The 17,423-nt window shown below is 36.3% G+C and overlaps 1 protein-coding gene across 5 annotated transcripts in view; it reads right to left on the minus strand.

Moving 5' to 3' along the window:
* The window catches only part of LOC119519873 (WT1 associated protein), a 50,439-nt gene that overhangs the window by 14,835 nt on the left and 18,181 nt on the right, over positions 1–17,423 (minus strand). For 4 of the 5 annotated variants that reach the window (XM_037817618.1, XM_037817617.1, XM_037817620.1 and 1 more), the window contains 4 exons: positions 15,910–15,947; positions 12,584–12,639; positions 2,187–2,245; positions 1,002–1,129 (listed from right to left, as the gene is read on the minus strand). In XM_037817618.1, coding sequence (XP_037673546.1) covers positions 1,002–1,129; positions 2,187–2,245; positions 12,584–12,639; positions 15,910–15,947 — 281 coding nt within the window. Of the gene's footprint in view, positions 1–1,001; positions 1,130–2,186; positions 2,246–12,583; positions 12,640–15,909; positions 15,948–16,418; positions 17,401–17,423 lie in introns of those variants that run through there. The other variant, XM_037817621.1, reaches the window with a different exon arrangement.

A 17,423-nucleotide genomic window follows, 5' to 3' on the forward strand; every position in this document is an offset into this window, starting at 1 on the left:
ATTGGGATGATGAATGCACAACTATATGATGGTACTGTGAACAACTGATTGTTCACTTTAGATGACCATATGGTATGTGAACATATCTCAATAAAATTGAATTTAAAAAAAGTGAAGGAGGAAGTACCAGGGACTTCTGTTAAAGCATGGATAATCTCTGGACATGGAGTAAAAGGACTGAATGAGTTCTGAAAAACAACCTTCTGGTGAAGGAAGAAATAGAATAGGACTGTGTCATCCTATATATTAAATGCCTCCAGTGACCAGAGTAATGCCTTACACATCAAAAGATTCTAATAAATATGTATTAAGTGAATACAGAATACACTACACAAAAGGTGTGAAGAAAAATTCAGATCTTAAAATAAAAAACAGTAAGGATCGAGATCCATCTCATTTTGGGGGCTATAATTTATATGCTCACACACTAAATAAAGAGGAAAGACTAAGTCAAAGACAGCATAAAATTAGGTCTAAATTCAAACAGAGCTAGACCATCAAATATGTCACTAGATTTCAGAGCTATGTAGACATGGCAAACAGTAAAAATCAAAGTCATAATTAAAAAAGAGACATGGTAGAAGCTGCTGAAAGCAGGAAAAATAGTGCTCTAACAGAGGGATCAAGAGTGTAGAAATTCATCAAACAGCTTGCCTAGACAGTGAAAGAAGAGCAGCAAACAAAAAATGCTACTGATCAGACCCTCAGATATCAAGCTATCTGAAAAAGACCTGGAATCAATATACTAATTCTCAAAAGTCTGGAAATTTTGGAAAATAACCTAAAACTTCTGCCTTCTTGGCCACACACAAAAAATTTTTTTAACCCAAAGGATGAGATTCTATCAAAATTTTACATTTAGCACATTTACAGCTCAGAGGTTTTCCGCCTTAAACAGAATATGCATTTATACTTAGCATTAAGTATAAGAAATTAACATGCAATAATGTGGATAAAATCCAATTCCTCAATTAAAGACCTATAAAATTTGAAATACTTACAGTACACTCTTGCATCTCTTGTTCCTTGGTCGCTAGCCTCATTACAAGGATGTTTTCCCTGCGTGCAGACTCTTGCTGTTGTTGCTTTAATTTTTCTTCGGATTCCCTTAAGCCAGTTACATCATTAGCTGATGATTAAAGGAAAAGAAATTCCCACAACATTACAAAATATAATTTCAACATAAAAGTGAACTAAAAGCCATAGAAAGTTCTAATTGTCTCAGTCAAGTATTATTAAAAAAAATGGTAAAAAAAATTTAATCCTACCTTTATTTTATACCCTAACTACTTTTGTAACAGAGAAATGTGCTCCCAACTGTGAAAGCTACTTTAGGAGGCAATGGTGTTCCAGTATTCCACAATTACCTAATATTAGATTGAGATATATTTTCAGAGTTTAATTTGTTCCCCACAGAATGAGAAACTACATTATTTGCAGTTTTATACTATAAAATCTTCACAAAACCCATAATAATATTACTTTCTTAATCTATTACATAGAAATAATAATAATTGCATAGGTAATTATTACCCTAATATTTCATAATGTTCAAATCTTCTATGTATTACAATATACTCATGTAATTACTGAAATTTCAGAGTTTGGAAAACTACACTGTTTTTTTTTTAACTCACAAATAGATGTCCCTCAGATTCAGCGAAAACAAACCGACTAAAATAGTTCGAAGTCATAAACTTCATGGATATTATTTCAGCAGAAGATTTTGAAAAAAAGCATAAATAGCTTTACTCTTTTACAATTTAAGCTTTCATGAATTTATCACCATTTGCGCTACCAGACTTAACACTCGTGCTTCAATTCAAATTCCTTTATGGAGGTGGATGGGGCAGATTGAAAAGTTGCTAGTTTTGAGTTTCCTTAACTTTGTTTTCTCAGAATCCTGTTCATAATTCTGCTAAAGCAATTACCCCATTATATGACCACTACATGTCTGTCTTCAACACAGACTTGGAACTCCTCAAGACATATCACATCTCATTCATCTTTGTATATCCTAGCACCCAATACAGTGCCCAGACACAGTTCCTCAATAAAAAGCAGTACATAAATAAATTAAATTTTAAAAAAAATTGTTTTAGTAGAACATTACCCTGTGTTTGTAACAACAATCTAAAAGAAGAGTAAATATGTTCTTTAGGAAACTAAAACTCAGGTAAACTTACAGTTAAGATCTGTGTACTTGCCCTCCAAAGCTTGCACATATGCTTCATATTGTTTCCATCTAGTCCAAAAATAAATTCATATATTAGTTGCCAAACTGAAATTGTTTCTATTAGACATACTAGAAAATCATATCCATAAATGTAATACTGAGAATTTCACTTCCACTTTGAGATAATTATTATAAACTCGATTAAACCAGTAATAAACTAGAAACTCCTTTATTTCTTCTCAACTCCCAGGAGACACAGGTAAAAGGAGGTATAGAGAAAAGTATTGTAGACTAAGAATATATATTACATTTGGCTCTCATCAATTACAGCTAATCAAAATCAACTCTTGACTGTAGAAAAACATTTTATAATCTTAAAATCCTTAAAATGTTGACAGATTTATTAAGAGATTTATTAATATTACAGCTTAATGAAGAGAAGAAAGTATTTCACAGCACCAAGCTAATCTACATTTTATATAAAGACCATTATTCAACCAACGGCATGGCTTAAGACATACAGGAGTTCATTAAATGTTTGGGGATGAATAAAGGCCTTTTGTGGAGGCTATATGAGAACTATTTTAGAGAAACAGAAAAATGTAAAAGCGCAAGCAATAATACACACATCAAATGGGGAGAAAACACACCTTGGTTAAATAAGCAGCATTAAGTAGTAATGAATTTAAAATCACCAAGGGAATTACATAAGGAGGAAAAAAACAAAAGTCTTAAATGGGAATTCCCTAAAGAAAGAAGCTAAACTGGTCCTAAGGATATAAATTGTATGTGATTTGGAAACTTTAAGGTAACTTAAAAGTCTTTAAAAATTGCTCCTGGGATTCTTCAGTAAGATTATAGTACTGATAATTTTCTCTCCAGTTAAATCAAGAAAAAGAGACTAACCAGAGGATTTATCTAAGAAAGGACAGAAGACAAGGAAGGTACCATATCAGTGGTATAAAAAGAACATGTGAGGGGTAGTAAATCACAAGCAGGTGTGTACCTCACCAGGTGAGGACAAGAGTATTTTATAGAAAAACTGTCTGCTGCATGAGATTATGGCAAAGAAGTTGAAGAGCATGTCCACAATAAAGTATGACTGAGGGTGAGTAATTATTAGACTTTTAAAAACAATGGAATATATCATCTCTGCATCTCCCTATTTTATGAAACATCATTTCCCTCCCATACTTTCAGCCTATTAAATTCCTTCAAGTAAAAATTCCTTCAAATCTCTAGAGAACTCTCTCTCTCTAAGCCCACTTGGCAGGTAAACTCACTGCCCTCCCCCCTACATGGGACATGATTCCCAGGGTTTAAATCTCCCTGGCAATGCGGGACATGACTCCCAGGGATGAGCCTGGGAAAATCTTCTGGACCAAAAGGGGGAAGAGAAATGAAACAAAGTTTCAGTGGCTGAGAGATTTCAAATGGAGTTGAGAGGTCACTCTGGAGGGTATTCTTATCGCTATATAGATAACCCTTTGCAGTTTTTAGTGTATTGGAATAGCTAGAAGGAAATACCTGAAACCTCAAATTGCAACCCAGTAGCCTTGATTCTTGAAGACGGCTGCATAACTATATAGCTTACATAGTGTGACTGTGTGATTGTGAGAACCCTGTGGCTCACACTCCCTTTATCCAGTATATGGACAGATGAGTAGAAAAATGGGGACAAAAAGTAATTGAAAAATAGGGTGGAATAGGGGGATGGGATGTTTCAGGTGTTCCTTTTCTCAATAAAACTGAACTAAAAAAAAAATCTCTAAAGAAAAGAGTTCAATGATCTTTTAAAGGTTGCCCTGAAAAACAGTCATTTTATTTTTATCTACAAGTTATATAAAAAGCTTGCCAACCACAGTAATAAAATACAGAATGAATATATTTAAGTTATACAACACAAAACATGTACTACCCAAATTCTGATTCCTTACATTTAAGAAATGAAACTTTAATGCTGTACTTGACAATTTACTTTTTTTTTAAATCATTTTATTGAGATATATTCACATACCACGCAGTCATACAAAACAAATTGTACTTTCGATTGTTTACAGTACCATTACACAGTTGTACATTCATCACCTAAATCAATCCCTGACACCTTCATTAGCACACACACAAAAATAACAAGAATAATAATTAGAGTGAAAAAGAGCAATTGAAGTAAAAAAGAACACTGGGTACCTTTGTCTGTTTGTTTCCTTCCCCTACTTTTCTACACATCCATCCATAAACTAGACAAAGTGGAGTTTGGTCCTTATGGCTTTCCCAATCCCACTGTCACCCCTCATAAGCTACATTTTTATACAACTGTCTTCGAGATTCATGGGTTCTGGGTTGTAGTTTAATAGTTTCATGTATCCACCACCAGCTACCCCAATTCTTTAGAACCTAAAAAAGGTTGTCTAAAGTGTGCGTAAGAGTGCCCACCAGAGTGATCTCTCGGCTCGTTTTGGAATCTCGCTGCCACTGAAGCTTATTTCATTTCCTTTCACATCCCCCTTTTGGTCAAGAAGATGTTCTCCATCCCACGATGCCGGGTCTACATTCCTCGCCGGGAGTCATATTCCACGTTGCCAGGGAGATTCACTTCCCTGGGTGTCTGATCCCACGTAGGGGGGAGGGCAGTGATTTCACCTTTCAAGTTGGCTTAGCCAGAGAGAGAGGGCCACATCTAAGCAACAAAGAGGCATTCAGGAGGAGACTCTTAGGCACAAATACAGGGAGGCCTAGCCTCTCCTTTGCAGCAACCGTCTTCCCAAGGGTAAAACTTATGGTAGAGGGCTCAACCCATCAAACCACCAGTCCCCTATGTCTGTGGTCATGTTACTAACCATGGAGGTGGGGTAGGCGAATACCCCTGCATTCTCCACAGGCTCCTCAAGGGGGCACTACATCTTTTTTTTTTTTTTTCCTTGTTTGTCTTTTTTCTTTTTTTTTTTTTTTAACTTTCCCTTCTTTTTTAAATCAACTGTATGAAAAAAAAAGTTAAAAAGAAAACAAACATACAATAAAAGAACATTTCAAAGAGACCATAACAAGGGAGTAAGAAAAAGACAACTAACCTAAGATAACTGCTTAACTTCCAACATGTTCCTACTTTACCCCAAGAAAGTTACATAATATAGCAACATTTCAGTGAACTTGTTCCTACTACATCCATCAGAAATTAACAGACCATAGTCATTTCTGGGCATCCCCAGAACGTTAAATAGCTTATCTGTTCTTCTTGGATTATTGTTCCCCCTTCCTTAATTGCTCTCTACTGCTAGTTCCCCTACATTCTACATTATAAACCATTTGTTTTACATTTTTCAAAGTTCACATTAGTGGTAGCATATAATATTTCTCTTTTTGTGCCTGGCTTATTTCGCTCAGCATTATGTCTTCAAGGTTCATCCATGTTGTCATATGTTTCACCAGATCGTTCCTTCTTACTGCCGCGTAGTATTCCATCGTGTGTATATACCACATTTTATTTATCCACTCATCTGTTGAAGGACATTTGGGTTGTTTCCATCTCTTGGCAATTGTGAATAATGCTGCTATGAACATTGGCGTGCAGATATCTGTTCGTGTCACTGCTTTCCGATCTTCCGGGTATATACCGAGAAGTGCAATCGCTGGATCGAATGGTAACTCTATATCTAGTTTTCTAAGGAACTGCCAGACTGACTTCCAGAGTGGCTGAACCATTATACAGTCCCACCAACAATGAATAAGAGTTCCAATTTCTCCACATCCCCTCCAGCATTTGTAGTTTCCTGTTTGTTTAATGGCAGCCATTCTAACCGGTGTTAGATGGTATCTCATTGTGGTCTTAATTTGCATCTCTCTAATAGCTAGTGAAGCTGAACATTTTTTCATGTGTTTCTTGGCCATTTGTATTTCCTCTTCAGAGAACTGTCTTTTCATATCTTTTGCCCATTTTATAATTCGGCTGTCTGTACTATTGTCATTGAGTTGTAGGATTTCTTTGTATATGCAAGATATCAGTCTTTTGTCAGATACATGGTTTCCAAAAATTTTTTCCCATTGAGTTGGCTGCCTCTTTACCTTTTTGAGAAATTCCTTTGAGGTGCAGAAACTTCTAAGCCTGAGGAGTTCCCATTTATCTATTTTCTCTTTTGTTGCTTGTGCTTTGGGTGTAAAGTCTAGGAAGTGGCCTCCTAATACAAGGTCTTGAAGATGTTTTCCTACATTATCTTCTAGGAGTTTTATGGTACTTTCTTTTATATTGAGATCTTTGGTCCATTTTGAGTTAATTTTTGTGTAGGGGGTGAGGTGGGGGTCCTCTTTCATTCTTTTGGATATGGATATCCAACTCTCCCAGCCCCATTTGTTGAAAAGACCATTATGGCTCAGTTCGGTGACTTTGGGGGCCTTATCAAAGATCAGTCGGCCATAGATCTGAGGGTCTATCTCTGAATTCTCAATTCGATTCCATTGATCTATATGTCTATCTTTGTGCCAGTACCATGCTGTTTTGGCAACTGTGGCTTTATAATAAGCTTCAAAGTCAGGGAGTGTAAGTCCTCCCACTTCGTTTTTCTTTTTTAGAGTGTCTTTAGCAATTCGAGGCATCTTCCCTTTCCAAATAAATTTGATAACTAGCTTTTCCAAGTCTGCAAAGTAGGTTGTTGGAATTTTGATTGGGATTGCATTGAATCTGTAGATGAGTTTGGGTAGAATTGACATCTTAATGACATTTAGCCTTCCTATCCATGAACATGGAATATTTTTTCCATCTTTTAAGGTCCCCTTCTATTTCTTTTAGTAGAGTTATGTAATTTTCTTTGTATAGGTCTTTTACATCTTTGGTTAAGTTTATTCCTAGGTACTTGATTTTTTTAGTTGCTATTGAAAACGGTATCTTTTTCTTGAGTGTCTCTTCAGTTTGTTCATTTCTAGCATATAGAAACATTACTGACTTATGTGCATTAATCTTGTATCCCGCTACTTTGTTAAATTTGTTTATTAGCTCTAGTAGGTGTATTGTTGATTTCTCAGAGTTTTCTAGATATAAGATCATATCATCTGCAAACAATGACAGTTTTACTTCTTCTTTTCCAATTTGGATGCCTTTTATTTCTTTGTCTTGCCGGATTGCCCTGGCTAGCACTTCCAGCACAATGTTGAATAACAGTGGTGACAGCGGGCATCCTTGTCTTGTTCCTGATCTTAGAGGGAAGGCTTTCAGTCTCTCACCATTGAGTACTATGCTGGCTGTGGGTTTTTCATATATGCTCTTTATCATGTTGAGGAAGTTTCCTTCAATTCCTACCTTTTGAAGTGTTTTTATCAAAAAGGGATGTTGGATTTTGTCAAATGCTTTTTCAGCATCTACTGAGATGATCAATTGATTTTTCCCTTTCGAGTTTTTAATGTGTTGTAATACATTGATTGTTTTTCTTATGTTGAACCATCCTTGCATGCCTGGAATGAACCCCACTTGGTCATGGTGTATGATTTTTTTAATGTGTCTTTGGATTCGATTTGCAAGTATTTTGTTGAGGATTTTTGCATCTATATTCATTAGGGAGATTGGCCGGTAGTTTTCCCTTTTTGTAGCATCTTTGCCTGGTTTTGGTATTAGATTGATGTTAGCTTCATAAAATGAGTTAGGTAGTGTTCCATTTTTTTCAATGTTTTGAAAGAGTTTGAGTAAGATTGGTGTCAGTTCTTTCTGGAAAGTTTGGTAGAATTCCCCTATGAAGCCATCTGGCCCTGGGCATTTATTTGTGGCAAGATTTTTGATGACTGATTGGATCTCTTTGCTTGTGATGGGTTGGTTGAGGTCTTCTATTTCTTCTCTGGTCAGTCTAGGTTGTTCATATGTTTCCAGGAAATTGTCCATTTCTTCTACATTATCCAGTTTGTTGCCATACAGTTGTTCATAATATCCTCTTATAATTTTTTTAATTTCTTCAGGATCTGCAGTTATGTCACCTTTTTCATTCATTATTTTGTTTATATGGGTCTTCTCTCTTTTTGATTTTGTCAGTCTAGCTAGGGGCTTGTCAATCTTGTTGATCTTCTCAAAGAACCAACTTTTGGTGATATTTATCCTCTCTATTGTTTTTTTGTTCTCTATGTCATTTATTTCTGCTTTAATCCTTGTTATTTCTTTTCTTCTACTTGGTTTAGGATTGGTTTGCTGTTCATTTTCTAGCTTCTTCAGTTGATCCATTAGTTCTTTGATTTTGGCTCTTTCTTCCTTTTTAATATATGCGTTTAGTGCTATAAATTTCCCCCTTAGCACTGCTTTTGCTGCATCCCATAGGTTTTGGTATGTTGTGTTGTCATTTTCATTCGTCTCTATATATTTAGCAAATTCTCTTGCTATTTCTTCTTTAACCCACTGATTGTTTAGGAGTGTGTTGTTTAACCTCCAGGTATTTGTGAATTTTCTAAGTCTCTGATGGTTATTGACTTCTAATTGTATTCCATTGTGGTCAGAGAATGTGCTTTGAATAATTTCAATCTTTTTAAATTTATTGAGGCTTGTTTTATGTCCCAGCATATGATCTATTCTGGAGAAAGTTCCGTGAGCACTAGAAAAGTATGTGTATCCTGGTGATTTGGGATGTAATGTCCTGTAGATGTCTGTTAAATCTAATTCATTTATCAGATTGTTTAGGTTTTCAATTTCCTTATTGGTCTTCTGTCTGGCTGATCTATCTATAGGAGAGAGTGATGTGTTGAAGTCTCCCACAATTATTGTGGAAACATCAATTGCTTCCTTTAGTTTTGCCAGTGTTTCTCTCATGTATTTTGTGGCACCTTGATTGGGTGCATAGACATTTACGATTGTTCTTTCTTCTTGCTGAATTGCCCCTTTTATTAGTATGTAGTGGCCTTCTTTGTCTCTCAAAACATCCCTGCATTTGAAGTCTATTTTATCTGAGATTAATATTGCTACACCTGCTTTCTTTTGGCTGTAGCTTGCATGAAATATTTTTTTCCATCCTTTCACTTTCAGTTTCTTTGTGTCCCTGTGTCTAAGATGAGTCTCTTGAATGCAACATATTGATGGTTCATTTTTTTTGATCCATTCTGCGAATCTATATCTTTTAATTGGGGAGTTTAATCCATTTACATTCAACGTTAAAACCGTGAAGGCATTTCTTGAATCGGCCATCTTATCCTTAGGTTTATGTTTGCCATATTTTTCCCTCTCTCTATTAATATCCTTTATTGTACCCATACCGAATCTCTTTAGTACTGAACCTTTCTCCAAGTCTCTCTGTCCTGTCTTTGTTTCTCTGTCTGTAGGGCTCCCTTTAGTATCTCCAGTAGGGCAGGTCTCTTGTTAGCAAATTCTCTCAGCATTTCTTTGTCTGTGAAAGATTTAAGCTCTCCCTCAAATTTGAAGGAGAGCTTTGCTGGATAAAGTATTCTTGGCTGGAAATTCCTCTCACTCAGAATTTTAAATATATCGTGCCACTGACTTCTTGCCTCCATGGTGGCTGCTGAGTAGTCACTACTTAGTCTTATGCTGTTTCCTTTGTATGTGGTGAATTGCTTTTCTCTTGCTGCTTTCAGAACTTGCTCCTTCTCTTCTATGTTTGACAGTGTGATCAGTATATGTCTCAGAGTGGGTTTTTTTGGATTTATTCTATTTGGAGTTCGCTGAGCATTTATGATTTGTGTATTTATGTTGTTTAGAAGATTTGGGAAGTTTTCCTCAACAATTTCTTTGAGTACTCTTCCTAGACCTTTACCCTTTTCTTCTCCTTCTGGGACACCAATGAGTCTTATATTCGGACGTTTCATATTATCTATCATATCCCTGAGGTCCATTTCGAGTTTTTCAATTTTTTTCCCCATTCTTTCTTTTATGCTTTCATTTTCCATTCTGTCACCTTCCAGGTCACTGATTCGTTGTTCAACTTCCTCTAGTCTTGTACTATGAGTGTCCAGAATCTTTTTAATTTGGTCAACAGTTTCTTTAATTTCCATAAGATCATCCATTTTTTTATTTAGTCTTGCAATGTCTTCTTTATGCTCTTCTAGGGTCTTCTTGATTTCCTTCATATCCCGTACTATGGTCTCATTGTTCATCTTTAGTTCTTTGAGTAGCTGCTCTAGGTGCTGGGTCTCTTCTGGTCTTTTGATTTGGATGCTTGGGCTTGGGTTATCCATATCGTCTGGTTTTTTCATATGCTTTATAATTTTCTGTTGTTTTTGGCCTCGTGGCATTTGCTGAACTTGATAGGGTTCTTTTAGGGTTTGTAGACCTATTGAAGTCCTTATCTCTAATTTATCAGATCTACAGCTTTGTGGAGTACACTTTCTCTAACTAACCAGCAGGTGGCGTCCACGAGCCACCTGTTCTCCACAAGCCAGATCTCCCCTGCTTAGCCTTTTTGGTGAGTGGGGGAGTGAGTCTTGTGGGGCCCAATTGGTGTACCAAGCTTGCGTGTGTAGTTGGTGTTGCCTGCCCTGTATGTGGGGCATGTTTCTGGGCAGTCGGGGAGGGGGGGTGGCCCTAACAATCAAATCTCCCTGATGATCCTAGAGTTTTAAAGCTGCTGCAATAGTCTAATCCTTCAGTTCAGTCCTGCCACAGTTTGTCTCTGCCACTGACCCACAAGTCTTTGGTATTGGCGTATGGCTCCTGAGACTTGCAAGTGGGCCCCTCTTCCAGGCTGTGCACCCCGGGTCCTCTGTTGAGGGATGACTGTGCTATGTCACAGGTGAGTGCCGTCCCCCCAGGGCAGTTCTGGGCTGCTGGGCTGTGTAGGGAGGCTCCCAGTCTGCTCAAATGATGGCTGAATGGGGCTTTGTTAATTCACACTGCTCCACGTTCCCAGCTCTGGGACATTCAGCTGAGGTTGCAGGGAAGGCTAATGTCCACGCCCAGTTTTGTGGTGTGTGCCTGTTATTTGAAGCACTTCCGTCACACTGGGTTGTCTGGGGCAGCTCTGGGCTATGGGGCTGGCGATGGGCAGGAGTGTTTCCTGTCCACCAGGATGGTGGCTGTGAGCGGACACCCCCCTTTTCTTGGGAAGTTGTGTTGTTTAGTGAATTTTCTCAGCCACTGGATTATTGCTTTTTGTCTCAGAGCTCTCTTAGTTCTGCTCTTGACTTGACGTGCCCAAATTGCAATTCTTTGAAGCTTTCTGTATTGGGCTTCTTAGAGTAATTGTTTTAGAAAAAGAAAAAAGGATTTAAAAAAAAAAAAAAAAAAAAAACGGCCCTCCTCAGAGATCTAATGGGTTATTGAAATGCTAATAGACAAAGCAACCAGGGCCATTAAGGAAAGGTGCACAGGGCAGAGAGATCAGCTTTGCTTCGGGATTTGCATATGCGCCTCAAGGCCTGAGCTCCGCCCTTCCCCTTTCTGTGTTCACCAGAACTCCAAAAATCCTCTGCTTTTATTTTGGAGTTTTTCGTGCTGTTTTTTTTCTATGCCTGTCTCCTCTCTGCTGGGCTGGCTGCTCTCAGAGTCTCTGGTGTCTGGTCTCAGTCTATCTATGGTTGGAGTTTGAATCAGTAGAATGAGTTTCCGATAAGAGCAGCCACTGCAGTTCTCCCTTCTCCTTCCCGGAGCTGACAGCCCCTCCTCCCCCGGGACTGAGCCTGGCAGGGAGGGGCGCGGGTCCCCTGGCCGCAAAAACTTACAGATTTCGCTGATCTCAGCAGTTCCACGTTTTCATGAGTGTTGTATGAAGTATGCCCAAAGACAGATTGCTCTGTGGTGTCCAGTCCACGCAGTTCCTGGCTTTTTACCTACTTTCCTGGAGGAGTAACTAAAACTTACAGCTCACCAGTCTGCCATCTTGCCCCCGACAATTTACTTTTGTTAAGACATTTATAAGTAACCATGGAAATTTGAAACTGGGAAGAACCCTTTCTAAAAATAATTAAATGTACTTCCTTTAATTTACAGATGAGAAAATGAAGGATATGAAGTTAAACGAGTTGACCAAGACTGTAGTTCCTGAGAAAGAGCAACTTACTCTGATTGGTAAATGATGCATTTCTTTCATAACTAAAAGTGTATCCTTCAGGATTACAAATTTTACAATCTTAAACACAAAAAGAAAAAAAACTACACGAAAACAAGCCTACACATGCACACACACATGCGCGTTAGATTGAAACACAAATGCTGTTCAAGCAAAAATTCTGAACATCTTGCATCTGCAAGAAAAAAATTCAGGTCACCTATTGGTCTAGAAGTTACCCAAAGCCAGTGCTTTAGTTCTTTAAGGGTTATGTTTTCCTCATTTATTTACATAATGAAGAACCAGGTCACAGGAAATATATTCTAAGACATATTGAATGATTTGAAGACATATTAAAGAAAAAACAAAACCCAATTTCTGACATAAAGACAGAAATGAGTCAGAATATGCTTTACAAAAAGACATTTTTGATAAAAGAAAATTTTACCTTAGAATTAAGTCATCTCTTGCCATAACTTTGAAGTCTGTTTCACTCAGCCGAACCTACAGAGAATTAAAATATGAACTTAGTGTTCTTCTTTCTAAAAATTTCAAATATTAAATACCACTGGCATTTATGCCCTTTATACTTTTATGAAAACAGGATCACTTTTTTTTTTTTTGTAAAAGAAGGAAATAGGCCTCTCTCCTTACTTTAAAGTCCCTTTATTCCTTTCTCTGTTTTCATCCTTGTCTGCCTCATAGGGCTATTGTAAGGATTAGTTCAAGTAGTGGGTACTTTGTAAACCCCTCAACAGCAGAAACCTATCCCCCAATTTTTTTTTTTTTTTTTTTTGGTATCACAACACTCCAAGGGCCAATATATAGTAGGGGCATAATATGAGCTGTTTCTACTGCTGTTCAAAGTGCCTCGAAAAATTTAACGGGAGGATGGGGTGGGAGATTAACATTTCTTGAGTGTGGTTACTATGTGTTAGGTTCAGTGTGAATACCTCACACACATGCACACACACATCTGCACCCACCATACCTCCTACCAGGATGAGGCAGGCAGGATCATCACTTTTAATCTATTGCTGGCTGCTGTTATCTAGGAATTCCCTTATTACTTCAAAGACATACAAAGTCACTCCCCCAAAAAAAGTCTGTACTTGAGACAAATAAATGGTCTACAAGAGACTTAAAATGGCTCAGTGCATGTCATGATTTTTTTTCATATTATGATTTGGGGGAAATCTTATTTTATTGGAAAGAAATTTTAAGAAGGTGAATTCTCTGGTACCCTAAAAATGAGTATCCATCATTAGTGACATGCAAATTAAAACCACAATGAGGTATCACTACACACCTACTAGAATAGCTAAATTAAAAAAATAGTGCAAACACCAAATGCTGTTGAATATGTGAAGAAATTCTCTTACACTGCAGGTGGAAATGTTATATGGTACAGCCACTCTGGAAAATAATCTGGCACAAAGGAGCCTTGCAGTGATGACTCAGTTAAGTATCCTGACTGTGGTGGTTATTACACTAAGCCATATACACACAAATGAATGCAGGTATAACTGGTGAAATTTGAATAAGCTATGTGGATCGTACCAATGTCAATTTCCTGGTTTTTGACATTGTTATGCAAGATGTTTAATAGTTAAGCAAGATATTAACACTGGGGGAGGCTGGGTTAAAGATGCATGGAACCTCTTTGTACATTTCTTTGCAACTTCCTGTGAATTATTTCTTACATCAAAATAAAAAGGTTTAAAAAATGTACATAGTATTCCAGGTAGCTGAAATTGCTTCATAAATTGAGAAATATTAAGTGTTTTCTTTATATCAAACGAAGAATGTAAAAGTGAAATTCTTGGTATAAAATTAAGGCTTTCATTTGGTGCAGGATCTGTATTTTCTGTAGCACAATAAATAATTGAACTTCTACGGTCAGTTTATTCAAACACAATAATTACAAGGAACTCTGAATAGGAAGTGAGATCTCGTAGGTTTGTACAGGTTAGTGTGAAATCCTGATACATCCCAAAGTAATCTGGGCAGAGAATAAAAATGTATCTGCAAGGCCTCCCTGAGGAACTGGGGAAAAACACGGAAATGCAGGACTTCCCCACATGAATTATTACTGATATTCTCACAGACATTGAGAACTACCAATTTAGTAGACCAAGCCCTCATTCTTGGGGCTTGCCCTTATGAAGACCGTTACTGCAAAAGAGAGGCTGAGCCTAACTATAATTGTGCCTAAGAGTATCCCCCAGAGAACCTCTTTGTTGCTCAGATGTGGCCCCTCTCTCTAAGCCCACTCAGCAGGTAAACTCACTGCCCCCGGCCCCCCATGTGGGACACGACTCCCAGGGGTGTAAATCTCCCTGGCAATGTCAAATATGATTCCCGGGGATGAGTCTGGACCTGGCATTGCAGAATTGAGAAAATCTTCTTGACCAAAAGGGAGAAGCGAAATGAAACAAAGTTTCAGTGGCTATGGCTGAGAGATTTCAAATGGAGTTGAGAGGTCACTCTGGAGGGTATTCTTATTGCTATATAAATATCCCTTTTTAGTTTTTAGCATATTGGAATAGCTAGAAGGAAATACCTGAAACTGTCAAACTGCAACCCAGTAGCCTTGATTCTTGAAGACGGTTGTATAACTATGAAGCTTACATGGTGTGATGTGAAAACCTTATGGCTCCCACTCCCTTTATCCAGTATATGGACAGATCAGTAGAAAAATGGGGACAAAAATTAAATGAAAAGTAGGGTGGGATGGGGCTGATGGAATGCTTTAGGTGTTCTTTTTTTACCTTTATTTTTATTCTTTTTTTTTTTTGGAATAAGGAAAATGTTCAAAAATTGATTGTGTTGCTGCATGCACAACTATATGATGTTACTGTGAACTGATTGTACACTGTCATGACTGCATGGTATGTGGATATATCTCAATAAAATTGAATTAAAAAATTAAGGCTTTATTAAGTTTCCCTTACAAGATACTTTAAACATTTCCCACATAAAAATGTTTCAAATTGTAATATTAACGAGTAACATTACTACTGTAAAACGGATGAAGGGAAACTACTATACCAGAATATATTAAAAGACTAACAGAGGAAGCACACAATAATTTCTCAGATTACTAAAGCACAATACAATTCTTTATTCATTTACAAATAATTTCACCCTAAAACTTAAGATAGAAATTTCAACAGCATTTATTATCCGAAGTGCACACTTAAATATTCACTCTTACTATTGTTCAGTAATAACATACCTTGTTTTCCCAACTGAATCAAAAATTCCCTAGAAATTATGTTACTTCTTTTGTAAACCCTTTTGTTCATATATATATAGATATGTAATAGTGACTAAACTGAATTTAGGTAAAGATGTAGAACAGGAGGAAAATGAGATTAGAAAATAAGGCTTTGGTGGAAATGGTCAAATCTAAAGTAAATAACTAGCTGGAAACTCTCCTTGAAAAATATAGAGGTAGATTTAAATTATAACCAAAGGCATTGAAATTAAGGGAAGAAAAACAAGTAACTTCTAGCAACTTGTGTAGCAATCTACTTTTTTTGCTGTTAATTTGTGCTATGTTGGTGGAAATATTTGTATTAATAAAGGCTAAGAGTAGACGACGTGAAATCATCATAGAAAAATTTTCCAAGAACTGAAAATATTCTAAACTACATTGTAAGGTATAGCATCTAACACACTGTACACCCATAATTCTACTACAGTGAAGATAATCTCTTCAATTCCATTATAACGTTTCAAAAAAAATAAAAAACTGCCAAAGAAGCGTACCTTTTTGGGAAGAGGTTCTTCGTTGGTCATCTTGAATCCTAAAAAAGAGAGAGAGAGAGAGGTGGGAAAGAGGCAAGGAAAAGAGGTTCAATTGATTTCCTTCCATTTTAGATGGGAACAAAAAATACTGGCTCTTTCAAACCTACTTATTCATGAACTAAGTTATAGTCAAGCCATTAGGTTATTTTAAAAATTTAAAGAAGCTTTTAATTTTAGAATAGTTTTAGATTTATAGAAAAAGCTGCAAAGATAGTAAAGAGTTCCTGTATACCCTGCACCCAATTTTCCCTTCAACATCTTACATTACTATGGTCATTACGTGACTTTAATAATTCCCTTCTGAAAAAGCTGATTCCTTCTGATGTTGCCACTTGTTTACACATTAACTTAATGTTAGTTTTGGAGATAAAAGGTCAAGAGAAATTAAATTTTCAATGCAGTCTTATAACCCTCTTAAGAAAGACAAATCTTGCAGAAGCGACAGCTTTGTGTTGAAGCCAAATACTGACCTCAGGCAGTATCTCAGTCATCTTACTAAAAGGATAAAGAAAGCTAATATCAGTTGAGAAGCCTTTCCTTTTATAGCATTATGTTGTTAGAGTAAGGTAGAATCAATTCACCACTGTCCAATGGTAATAGATATATGTTATCACATCTTAATGAAAATACCCCACTATTTAATTTCATATACCAGACTAATCTCTATCTCAAAACCAAGAACCTATAACTTCTTTATAGAAATGTATTAAGAAATAATTTATCTCTGCTGCAAAACATAGGTTAATAAATTCAAGCTGAGAGACCACTATTATATTGTCTTTTGTAATGAATGCCAATAGGAGCTATTATACATTAAACTACGATCACACATAGAAAAGGCCAAACAAACAAACAAAAACACTTTGTAACAGACATGCCCTACATAACAATGTATTCAATATACAAAATTGAAAAAAATGTATACAATACAAAGGTACACTAACCAGACAAACATAAAATCTTTTACAAAAATTTTATGAGCAGTAAAATTTTCATTAGTTTTGTTTACCAGTACTGTTTTTTAAAAAGCATCCAAATTTTATTTTGAAGTAAAAACATAACTTATACAAATTAAGAAATTAGTTTTTATACTGAAAATATTTCTGCTACTTCCCAATAACTCAAATTTAACATGGAAACAAGCAAAACTTAAATAATTAGTTTAAAGTTATTTCTAGGTATCATTATTTCTAAATGCACATTCATGAACACTCCCTTATATTCTTAACTATTCCTCTATGGCTTATTTTACTTACCTCTACTTATTTTGAACTATTAGAAATTTGATTATAGTACTAAACTGAGTTTTTTTTTAAAGTTATTTAACTCCTTAATGAATGTGATATTCCTTAAATGATGATCTTCCATATTTTTTCTTATATTACATACAATCCCAACTTTACCTTTGTTACTGAGTTCAATCACACTTTCATTACAGATTAGGTATACTGTGTTGAAGAAATCACAATATTGTA

This window comes from Choloepus didactylus, chromosome 24 (assembly GCF_015220235.1).
Source record: "Choloepus didactylus isolate mChoDid1 chromosome 24, mChoDid1.pri, whole genome shotgun sequence".
Taxonomy (NCBI): domain Eukaryota; kingdom Metazoa; phylum Chordata; class Mammalia; order Pilosa; family Megalonychidae; genus Choloepus; species Choloepus didactylus.